Here is a 12417-nt window from a genome sequence, read left to right as displayed (position 1 = left end):
TGAGCACCAATAAGTTCCACACGATTTATCCCGACAAGATAGAATGCAGTCAGGAGCTCACACAACAGGCAAAAATTGCACCATGTACGCCCGCCCTTACCTGTATGCTTAAGCTACAGCACCATCTACAGAACTGAGATTTTAACCTGTTTACACCAACAAGACTCTTTCTGTCTTGGAAACCTGGTTGAAAAAAAAATCTAACAAAAACAAAAAACAGGTCAATTCCAGGGTAATGCATTAAATGTTGGCCACTAGACTTGTGCTATATTGATATTTGATCTTGATTTTCATTTTATAGTACATGTTAATCTTCCAGAACCATTAGCCTGAAAACACAGGAAAACAAGTATTTCCACACTTTCCAGTTTAAAACAGTAGGGGAAGCTGCTGTGAAGTTTGGAGCTGTGGCAAATGCAAAAGTTCAGCTGGATGGTGGATTTATAAGTGATTCTGCAGTAATGCACAGTAAACAGTTTTATTTTATTTTTTTTAAAACACAACGATGTCATCCTTTTAGAAATCAGTTGTCTAGTATCCACATGGCCAATATTTTCTATTTATGCAGCACAATGTTGTGCAGGAGAGCACCAGTCAAAACGAAATAACAAAACAGTGAATTTATTCACTTTCTATTCACATCATAATCATTAACATTATTTGTAATTGATTGACAATATACCTCATATAATGTAATATCATGCAGGTACAATAATATTGTTATTCATTGATACTGCACAAGCCTAGTGGCCACTATTGGTGTCCCTTTAAAAATAAACTCTCAACTGTCAAACAGCTCAATTTTATACAACACTGACATGAAAAAGGTTTGAGAGTAAAAATATAGTTTGGGCAAAGTTTGAATCACACACTGCCACTATTTAATTATTCATATTAAATTAATGTTAGTCTGGAGAGAGAACACACTTTTCCTTCTAATAAAGGAATATCAGCATTTGAAATGGTGAATACATGGAGCCTAATGTCTGAATTATTTGAAGCAAGGATGCGAATGATTAATCGATGATCAAGTAATTGTCGTTAATTACTGAATTGATAAAACTTATCGACGGTCGATTAAGCAAGGTCATCATTAGAGTGTGTAGTTTTGAGATGCGTGGCCGCTCATACACAAAACACACGCAGCAGACACATGAGGAAAAATGAAGGTGAGCACGCAGTAGTTACGTTTGGGATCATTTTAGTTTAAATGGTGATGATGTTAATTGCAAACATTGTGATTGTGTTTTAAAATTTGGGATGCAAATTTACACAAATTCCCATGATCGGTCACCATTTAAATTAATGATCAATGAATCTATTAATTGTTCATCTTAATACCGCAAGATGCATCTACTACAATGGCATAGCCACCGCTGTGAGAGGGTGTGAAAATCCCACTCAAAACGCCAGTTTCCTCACCCAGATGAAAAGGTTTTTATTCTAAATAATAGGCTAATAGGACTGTAAAATGAATCGATGTGATTATGATCATTTGATAAAATGACTTATTTAATAAATCAAATGTAATGGCTATAATATACGATGTGTCACAGATGTGCACTCTGGCAACAGAGCCTAATCATATTGCGTGCATCCATGTAAGTATAAAGGTTGTTTTATTATAAGTGTTATTTTCTTCCCAAATATGCATAGGATATTATGGGGAAAAAAGTGTACTTTTACTCATGAATGTCAATAACGTGTTACAAGCCTACACCATTTATTTATTACTGAATTTCCTTCAGCCGGACTACATCATTCCGTCAAGAATGGATTCTGAAATGGATTAGCATATCATCTAACGGGTACATTTAGCTTCTGAACATGTAATATATAAATAATGAAATGTTATCTATGTGAGGTATGCAAGTGTCAACTTCAAGCAGGACCGCCGAAATTATTAATAAATGGTGTACGCATGTAACACGTTATGGACATTCATGAGTAAAAGTATGCTTTTTCGTATTCTCAGAATGTTCGGTAATATGCATTGGCTGGTGTTTTGAGTGGGATTTTCACACCCTGTCATGCTATATGCCACTGCAGTAGACACATCTTGCGGTATTAAGGTTAACGAATAATTAATGAATTTAAATGACGATCGATCATGGGAATTTGTGTAAACTGACATCCCTGATTTGACGCATGATAATTTTAGTACAAAATCAATAAATCAAGCACCTACATCATTCCATCATCCAAAGACATGTTAAGTTAGGACTGTAACATTCCAAACATTACTATTAATAACAAAAATAATAAAGTGAAGAGCTCTCCAATGCTGCTGAGGTATTGGGAAGAATTTAGTGCTCAGCATGATCCATATCCATCTGAAACAGAGTGCTGAGTGTCAGTTCCGACACAGAGAACGTTGTTCTTAGCAGAACCAACTGAGCACCACTTTTAGCTTTTGCTTGCATTGGGTGTAGTTGAGTACTTCGGGGGATATCGTATAAAGAGACGGTCCTCCTCCTTCTTCACCCACCGCAGCAGTTTCGTAATAGCATTGATGGCATAGGACTTTGTTACAAGAGGGCTAAAGCAAGTATACAGCTCAAATTTGGTTGTAACCTGCAATGAAAAAATTAAACCACTCACTCAATCACTATACATTAACCAATGCAACACATTAACTTCAATAACTGACTGTTCACTTGCTGCCTAATATATCCCACACCTTGACAGGTGTCACTGTAAAGGATAATGTTATTCACTTCACCTGTCAGTGTTTTAATGTTATGGCTGGACAGTGTATAATATTCTATTGTTTTTGCTATACACTAAAGACATTTGGATTTGAATAAGCTATGAATAAGAGCAGCTAGATTAGAATTTTAGCTTTCATTTCCCTATATTTACATCTGTGTGTTAATCAACTTGGAACATGACACCCTTGATTTGAACCAGTCATTTTTTTAAGTGATAAAAAAAAATACTGAAACACGTGACTGACTGGTATTTCTTGTTGCCCAGGTGTGCACTGTTTAAACAGTTAATAGCTCTGAGCCCTGGGTTTTGCCTGTGAAAACAAAGGTTTTGCCTTGTTGTTAAAGAGGATAAACAAACATGAAGACCATAGAGCTTCCTATGGGAGAAAAGAAAACCATTTTGTAGCAGAGGCAATAAGGAAAATCAGAAAATCGATCAGAACCATTGCATAAATGGCATAGACAATACAACAACAATTTTAATGTCTGCAAAAAAGAAAGGTTATATTAACAACCAGACATCAGATATCGAATGTATACACAGTTGTGTCCAAAAGTTTGTATACCCCTTGCAGAATCTGCTTAATACCGTTAACACAATAAGATTGATCATAAAAATCCCATGGTTTTGTTTTTTTTTTAGTTCTGTCCTGAATAATCTATTTCACATAACAGATGTTTACATATAGTCCACAAGACAAGATAATAGCTGAATTTTTTTATAAAAATGAACTAATTCAAAAGTTTACATACCCTTGATTATTAATACTGTGTGTTGTCACCTGGATGATCAGCGTTCTTCAGAAAAATCCTCCAGGTCCTGCACATTCTCTGCTTTTCCAGCATCTTCTGCATATTTGAGCCCTTTCCAACAGCGGCTATATGATGTTGAGATCCATCTTTTCACACAGAGGACGACTGAGGGACTCGTACACGACTATTACGTGTATGATTACATAAGGTGCACACGTTCACTGATGCTCAAGAATCTAACACAATACATTAAGAGCCAGAGGGGTGTAAACTTTTAAACAGGATGATCGGTGTAAATTGTTAGTATTTTGTCTTCTGGTAGACATGTACTGTCCTGTTTAGTGTCTGAAGGGCAGTACTAAATGGAGAAGAAGAAAAAAAGCAGAAGATGCTGGAAATGTAAAGAATGTGCATGACCTGGAGGATATTTCTGAAGAACAGTGGGCAGTTTAACTGCTCAGGACAAACAAGGGACTCATGAACAACTCTCACAGAACATAAACACAGTCGCTGATCATCCAGGTGACAACACACAGTATAAATAATCAAGGGTATGTAAACTTTTGAATGGGGTAATTTTGATAAATTCAGCTATTATCTTGTCTTGTGGACTATATGTAAACATCTGTCATGTGAAATACCTTATTCAGGACAGAACTAAATAAAAAAAACAAGAGATTTTTATGATCAATCTTATTTTGTTAACAGCATTAAGATTTAGCAGATTCTGCAAGGGGTGTACAAACTTTTGGGCACAACTCTATCTATCTAGATAGATAGATAAAGGGAGAGAGCAGGGATGCTAATGATTAATCAAAGATCGATTAATTGTTGTTAATAATTTAATCAATATAACTTAAATGGTTGATTAAGCAAGGTCATCATCAGAGCGTGTAGTTTTGAGGTGCATACCAGCTCATGCACAAAACACGTGCAGCAGACACATGAGGAAAAATGAAGTGAGCATACAGTAGATATGTTTGGGATCATTTTAGTTTAAATGCCAATAAGGTTAGTTGCAAACACTGTGATTGTGTTTTAAAATACAATACAACGAGGACCATGATGTACCAATTGAGAATCAAAAGGTGCATCCAGCAGCCTCCGTGACAGGATATGAATCTACACAACCAACAATAACCTCTGTTTCAATCAGGGGAAAAAACAGGAGTTCAAAATGCAGAAGGAATAACTGTACGACCGTGTAAAATGATTGCAAATGATTGTAAATGCCTATCAGGGTAATTGATGGCGATGGTTTTCAAGAGTTGATCAATTTCCTTCAGCCGGACTACATCATTCCGTCAAGAATGGATTCTGAAATGGATTAGCATATCATCTAACGGGTACGTTTAGCTTCTGAACATGTAATATATAAATAATGAAATGTTATCTACGTGAGGTATGCAAGTCTCAACTTCAAGCAGGACCGCCGAAATAATAGTAAATGGTGTACGCATGTAACACGTTATGGACATTCATGAGTAAAAGTATGCTTTTTCATATTCTCCGAATGTTCTGTAATATGCACAATAACCTATGCACATTTGGGAAGAAAATAGAGTACATGACGAACATCACATTACCAAACCGGAAAACCATATCCACTTGGCATCATCACATCCACTTGCAGGGTAATCTGCTATCCCAAAGGCTAAACTAGCTAGTTCGCACTATTGTTATTGTTAGTATTTTTTGCGCTTTATTTTATTTTAAATTTTCATATCTGAATGTTAGTGAGAAGAAAATGTCTTTGTCAAAACCGATAAAGTACCAGAAGCTGGAAAATCCTAACAATGATTTCTGCTGTGTATCTCAATGTGCAATGTCAGGGAAGTTGAATTCCACTGTAAATAAATTCCACAATAAATACAATAACAGAATTTGTTAATACTGTGTGCAACAGAGGGATTTTTATTTGGGGAGGCCTGATATTAATAACACGGAATAATGGGTGGCACTCAAGAATACCCCACTATACCCCAGTGACCTCACTATCCTCGTCTTTTAACAAGTAGACAAACAACAACAATGAACTTGGAACAACTGTGCATGCATTTACCAAGCGCCTCAAGATAATAAAAGGATTTGCTCACGATCACAGATTCCAACTCTGAAAGGCTTGATTAAAAACTGTCCATGAACTGGAACAGATGGAGAACTCTAATGGAACACCCAAACCATCCCTAATGTTACTCTCAGGCTGTGTGGCTTCTCGCTTTTCCTCAGAGACCTGTGACAGGCTGCCCTGATGCTGACGGCATCCATAGATCCTAGGGTGTTTATATTTGAGTTAGCTAGCTAGTGACAGATTGTACAGCATTTCCGTTTGCGACTACTACTGACCCTTATAGTCACATATGAATGAGGAAGCATATAGCTTAAATCCATTATCCATTTTGGTGGCAGGAGTTTTACATGTCAACTTGCATATGCGATGGACATCAGTTATGCTCATCATCTGTAATTCCTGAGGGCATCTTGAGTAAAACAGCACCATGTCAGCATAGCACGTACAGATTCTGAACCGGTACGACCTGTTTTACAGAATACGGAACTTTGTTGCACATAACCCCCATTATACTTATAATAACAAAACAATCTATTTTGCTCACATGGACGCACGCAATATGAATAGGCTCACATGCACTGTTGCCAGAGTGCACATCCGAGATGGCATTAGTGACACACTGTATATTATAGTCATTTTATCAAATGATCATAATCACATAGATTCATTTTACAGTCCTACTAGCCTATTATTTAGAGTAAAAAAAAACTTTTCATTTGGGTGAGAAAGCTGGCGTTTTGAGTAGGATTTTCACACTCTGTCATGCCGGTGGCTATATGCCACTGCAGAAGCAGTGCGGTATTAATATCTTGTGGTATTAAGGTAAACAATTAATCGATCGTTCATTTCAATGGCGACTGATCATGGGAATTTGTGTAAATTGACATCCCTGAGAGAGAGAGAGAGAGAGAGAGAGAGAGAGAGAGAGAGAGAGAGAGAGGCTGAATATCAACTATTAATTTTGTAGCTGTTTGCATCTCTTGCAGTAAATAATATATATATTTTTTAAAAAATCATTTGGTGCCCCCCATTGGCACTCGCCCAAACCCATATATGGATAATTGTCCTTGGGTGAAGGTATTACAATCAAAGAAGACTTTGAGAGCAGAAATAGAGAGGCCATACCACAAGATGAAAATCACTCATCAGCAGTAAGAATTGAAAGGAAATAAAAGAAACCGAGGTGAGCCACAAAAGTTCTGGACCCAAGATTAAACTCCACTCATGTGTGGAGAAAGAAAGGACCTGCTCGTCGGCTTGGGCTTACATGGCCTTCTGGAATGGGCTCACTAATATTTATTGATTATGTAACTCATGATGGTAGCAGGAGAATTAACTTCAGAAACATTCTGTCTACCAATTTACAGAGAAATGCATCAAATCTAATTGGGAGGAACTCCATCATACAGCAAGAAAATGACCTAAAACACACCACAAACACAACAAAGGACTTCATCAGGGGGAAAAAGTGGAAGATTTTACACTGGCCAAGTCAGTCGCCAGACCTTAACCCAATTGAGCATGCATTTCACCTCCAGATGCAGAGACTGAAGAGAGAATTTTTTAAGTTGTAACACATCTAGATGTACATATCAGGAAATTAAGGCTGAAATTCACATATTTATCTTTTGATCTCAAAACCAAATGTCTTCAGTGTACAACAAAAACAAGAATTGGCCTTGCAGTTACAATACTTTTGGAGGGGAATGTGTATAATGACCGGCTTTCAGGTATTTTTGATGAGGTCTGATCTTCCAAGCAACTACGCCTCCCACTGGCTGTTTCTGATTCAACCAAAACTGGCTTATTTATTTATTGGTTGATTGACTGATTGGTTGATTGATGGATCGAGGAAAGGGCTAAACAACAACTGGATTACATGGGACAGCATAAAAGCAACCAGACAAGACCAATATGTTGTAGTAATATGTTGACTCAGGTAATTGTTAATAATAACAGTGAGTCCATACCCAGGCCAGCAGGGTCTCTCGCGCCGCCACATGGTATATGAGTTTAAGAGGGCGTGCAGTGTTGTGTATGCGGCCATGCACATCTCTGTAAAGGTCCAGCAGCCTCATCTTCTCCTCCTCACTGTCATAAGGAGCTTCCATCTCTGGGCTAAGAGCCACAAGCAGACAGAAATGTAATGCAAGTGCACAGGATACACTTGGCAATCAGATCTACAGGCATTAGCATTAGATAATTAGATAATGTGTGCAGTTTTCAGTTCAACCACCAAAAGGCATAGTATAGCCTGCTTAAAGCTCTCAATAATGTCACTGTGGACAGTAACCACAGAAAAGTACAAATTAAAAAGTGATGTGCCTTTAATTTTTGTACAGTTTTAACTGTATAATTCATGTGATTATGGCTAGGCACAATGAACTGGACCAGAACACATTTCAACGCTGTTCAAAGGTCGGATAAAAAAATCCTCTTTAGGAATTTCTGGAATATATAATCCCAAGAGCAGGATAGTGTTGCAGAAGCACATAAGAGAAAATAAACTTCAAATACACTATGGCCAAACTTGTGGACACCTGACTATCAGACCCATGTCGGCCTTCCCCAGAATGTTTCCACAATTGTAAAGGATGTCCTTGTGTGCTGTAGTATCACAATTTCCCTGCACTGGAACTAAGGGGTCTAAACATGTTGAAGTATGACAGCACCCCTGTGCGCAAACAAAGGCTCATTATTTGCCAAGGCTGGTGTGGAAAAACCTGAGTGGCCTGCACAGATCCCTGACCTCAACCCCAACAAACACCTTTTTGGATGAACTGGAACACTTACTGTGCCCCAAGCCTCCTCGCCGAACATCAGTGTCAGACTTCACTAATGCTCTTGTGGCTAAAATGGCAAATCCCCACAGCCACGCTCCAAAATTTAGTGGAAAGGCTTTGCAGAAGAGTGGAAGGTTACTATAACAGCAAAGGAGGACTAAATCGGAAATTGAATATTCAAAAAGCACATATGGGTGTTATCAGGTATCCACAAACTTATTGGCATATACTGTATTTCACATGACCACATCAGGAAGTGTCACACTTCTAATGGCAAGAAAATCACTGAAAAATAGTTAATGAGAGAAGTATGGTCAGCTCAAATTACTGAAAAGATTCTGATTGATTCTGATATAGTCAAACTTGTTTTATACATTATTCATTGACATAAGTAAACCAGACTCTATGCTTAGCTAAATGTGTCTGCAGAACAGACTGAAAATGAATAGGTAGTGTTTTTTTTATTTCAGTTGAGTTTACCTGGTGAACTGGGTTAGCTGATGGTGGTTGTCTGGAACATCAAAAGGCTTGTACATAAAGTGCCGGAGATCAGACACTCCCACCTGACTAACGCTGTAGGACTGAGCTTTGGCAATGGAGGTCAGAGCATTTTGAGCCTGCATGGCTTCCTCAATCTTCCTCTTGCACTCTGCCACTGCATAAAATGCCTCATTGTCTGTGGACAGCAGCAGCAGGCACACAGTGCACTCAGGGGGGTCAAGATAGGATATGTAGGCGTAAAAATAACAGTCAGGGTTAAAGCTGGGGAGGCAGATTGGGGTCCAGATCTCACCAGCCTGGAATGCAGAGGAGGCACCAATAAGGTTGAGCAGTAGGTGAAGATCAGCAGGGTCCAGCTTGGCATCCTCAATCACCATCCTCTCCTGTGCAATGGTGAGCAGCTGGTTCTTTGCAATGAGTATAGAGAAGACTAGGTTGGGAGTGATGGCTTTCTGAAGTATCTGGCTAAGAGAGTCCCTGAATGAAGAGGCAATAGGTAGACAGTGCACGGCTGAAAGCAAGAAACTAGGGTCAAAGTCAACCAGGTTTAGTAAACCATCTAGGATTTTCTCTGAGCCAGCCAGCAAGCGGCGCAAGTCGTAGTTCTTCTTGTGCTCAAAAATGCGAGTGATGCTGGCTTGGGTAAGCATGCTCACAATCTGGTTATAGACATAAAGCAGTTCATTGCGTAGCTGCTGCTCGGACTGATGGGTGCTAGAGACCGAGACAAGCACCAGAGGCCCCTGCTGCATGAAGACCACTGTATGCTCATCTATAGCACAAGAATGTCGGATAGAAGGGTTAAAAACAGCAATGAACAGTTATGGAAGAGCAACATTTAAAATAAAATCACCTGCTGTCCCACACAATATGATGCAAAGGCAAAGATTTGACATATGATACCACGTAATCTGCTATGATACAATATGATGTGATTTGATGTAGTAGTCCGTGTTCAATATGTGATCAACTTTGTTCAGAATCTGGGGAAGGCCTATTGTTAATTTACAAATGATAATGATGTAGAAAAGGACTACCTTAAGTAGTTACAGTGTTACTGTACATGCAAATCATCTTGCTAGCCCATTCAATTATTTACCCAAAAAGTTATAAATATTGTTTACATACCAGTTCTCTTTTTATAATAATTAATCTATTATATTGATCTATTAATTTCACTCTGTGTAGAAAGTCAATACCTGAGTAGACAGAACGAATGACATTGTCCCCGCTCTGAATGAAGGACACCAGAGCCATCATGACCCCCATGGTGGAGGAGAGGGCTTCCTCACTGCCGTAGCGGGAGTAGATGGGCTTCCCGGCCTCGCTCAGAACAAATACATGCTTCCGGTGCTGTCTCCAGCTCTCTGCAGTCACATCCTCGTCCCAGTGAGAGGAAGCCTCTAGGGGAGTTTCTGAGAGAGGGGACGAAATTCTCTTTGTGCACACACCCTGCTCTTCCAGCGTTCCTCGAGCTAACATGGCTACAACAAATTCACCAGAGTCTTCATGGGCATTGTCCTCTGACGTGTTAACAGTTTCTGACGCATCAAACACAACAGCGTCATCTTTTTGAATGTCCACAGGAAGATGATTTGGGTTTAAGTTGTCTTCTGAGGGAAGGTCTAGAAGCTTTCTCTCTTTGCCTCTTTCAATTCTTGGGAGAGTGACGAGGTCTTCCACCTCTGTAATACTGTCTAGATCATTTTCAGACTGCATTTCATTTTCATCACCCTGATGTAAAGATGTGATAACAGGTGAGTCCATCGTCTCCATCTCATTCATATTCACTCGAATCCCCCTTATTCATGTCAACATAACATGTACTGAGGAAAAGAAGGAGAAATATTTCTTAGCAAATGCTTTTAAATTCAGAATCTAGTAAAGCTGGCAAGGAAAAATATCTGAGGTAAGAATGGCAATCTACATGCACCTTCAGTGACAGTTAATCTATATACATCCTACTGACAGGTATATAAGTGACAAACGAGATCTATAGTAGATGTAGAATACTGAAATACAGAAAACATCTCATCCAGTGTACAAACCACTATTAACTTTTATCTCACTAATTAAAATTAAGAGCAGCAGATTCTCTCCACATCTTCGCAGGCTAACAAGTTAGCTATCTAGCTAACGCAACTCATACCTAACACAGAGACATTTTTTTATAAACCTCACATGTAAATTAGTTTAGTCAACTTACTGTCTAGGAAAGCCATCTTTAGAGTAAAAGGTATCAGGATCGCATTCTAAACAAAATAATGATTTATGAAGAAGCTGTACCGGCGACGTTTCTGTTGACTCGTTGCTCCTGTCCTCTTCCTCTGCGATTTCCGCTGCGCATGCGCACAACTTACTCTACCGCATGATGGGTGTGTTTCATTTCTTAACACATGATAATAGAATTGTTAAATAATGCTAATAATTCATGATTACTGACTGCATTCACTGACCGCAGTGTCAGAAGATGTGTAATTATTTATTTGTATTATTATTGTAAATTCCGGTAAATTGAGACAGTAACAGTGGAACTGCTTGAAAGAAATAAAACGACTCAATTCATTTGACATTGTATAAGGGGGTGTGGCCATCATTATACGGGAGCAGCCCGGAGAGCTCCAAGTGGGAGGTCCTTAACGCCAAGTGGGAGGTCCTTACCGCCAAGTGGGAGGTACTTACGCCACAAGTAGGCGGGATTTCAGAAATGGGAAGAATTTAGGGGAAAATCCAGAAGTGATGGCAAGTATGCGGAAGTCCCCAATCTCTCTGAGGTGTGCGGTGATAAATGATTACAGGAAGTAGCGACACTAGTGGAAAACAACATTTAAAACTAAATATTAACATTTCTTCTTGTAGTTTAATTTAATTTCTTATAGCTTTGTCGTTATTGTATGCATGTCCAATGCCATTCTATTTGAAGACTGAAGTTAATATAATGGTTGTCTAATATTAAATATTAATTTTAAAATTCAACAGTATCAAAAGATGAAAACAAACCTAAAACGAGATATAACCGCGCTCAATGACGTGAATGTAAAACAACATTATAACGAACAATGTTTTATTGCTCAATGATTTTGTTTGTAGAACTATTCTTTCACAACAAAATTTACTACAATATACGTACAAGTTACAAGAAATAAAAACTAAATTTTACATATATTTACAGTCCATAGTGATAGAAGGTGTCATGCATTTTCTCTGCATAGGTTATACAATGACATTACTCATTAGCACAGTTGGACTGCATGTATGACAAACTGAAAAATCCTGGGAGCTGCCCTGGAGCTTGCCTTGTCTTCATTTACCAGCATATCCTGGGGGATACACAAAATGCATATTATAAAACGGATTTTTAAAAATTCATTTAACAAATAAAACACACTTCCTTTTGTTGATTCTACATAATCAATATGTATGTGTTAATATTCAAAATTTAAAAACTGCAAGTTGATCCGTTTAACTCTGTCAAGCCGCCGTATTGCCCATGGGGAAAAAACACCGACAGCTTAATTTACATGACAGACACTACAGTAATCAAAGTCCTCTGGAGGTTTGTACAGCCCACTTGGAGCTAAAGTCCCACCCATTTGGA

The 12417-nt window shown here is 38.5% G+C and overlaps 1 protein-coding gene across 2 annotated transcripts; it reads right to left on the bottom strand.

The window, feature by feature from the left end:
- Positions 1–464: 464 nt before the first annotated feature.
- mon1bb (MON1 secretory trafficking family member Bb) lies at positions 465–11194 on the bottom strand. Of its 2 annotated transcripts, none has more exons than XM_017450675.3 (5): positions 11106–11194; positions 10019–10645; positions 8799–9591; positions 7506–7653; positions 465–2574 (listed from the first exon to the last, which is right to left on the bottom strand). In XM_017450675.3, exons 2-5 carry the CDS (start codon positions 10602–10604, stop codon positions 2407–2409), a joined length of 1695 nt encoding a protein of 564 aa, XP_017306164.1. In that variant the 5' UTR covers positions 10605–10645; positions 11106–11194; the 3' UTR covers positions 465–2406. The 2 variants fall into 2 exon arrangements, with proteins under 2 accessions (XP_017306164.1, XP_017306163.1); XM_017450674.3 differs by having other exon boundaries at positions 11026–11161.
- Positions 11195–12417: the final 1223 nt, after the last annotated feature.

This window comes from Ictalurus punctatus, chromosome 21 (assembly GCF_001660625.3).
Source record: "Ictalurus punctatus breed USDA103 chromosome 21, Coco_2.0, whole genome shotgun sequence".
Taxonomy (NCBI): Eukaryota; Metazoa; Chordata; class Actinopteri; order Siluriformes; family Ictaluridae; genus Ictalurus; species Ictalurus punctatus.
Note: the sequence above shows the minus strand (reverse complement) of the source record. Positions and strands in the feature narration are given on the sequence as shown.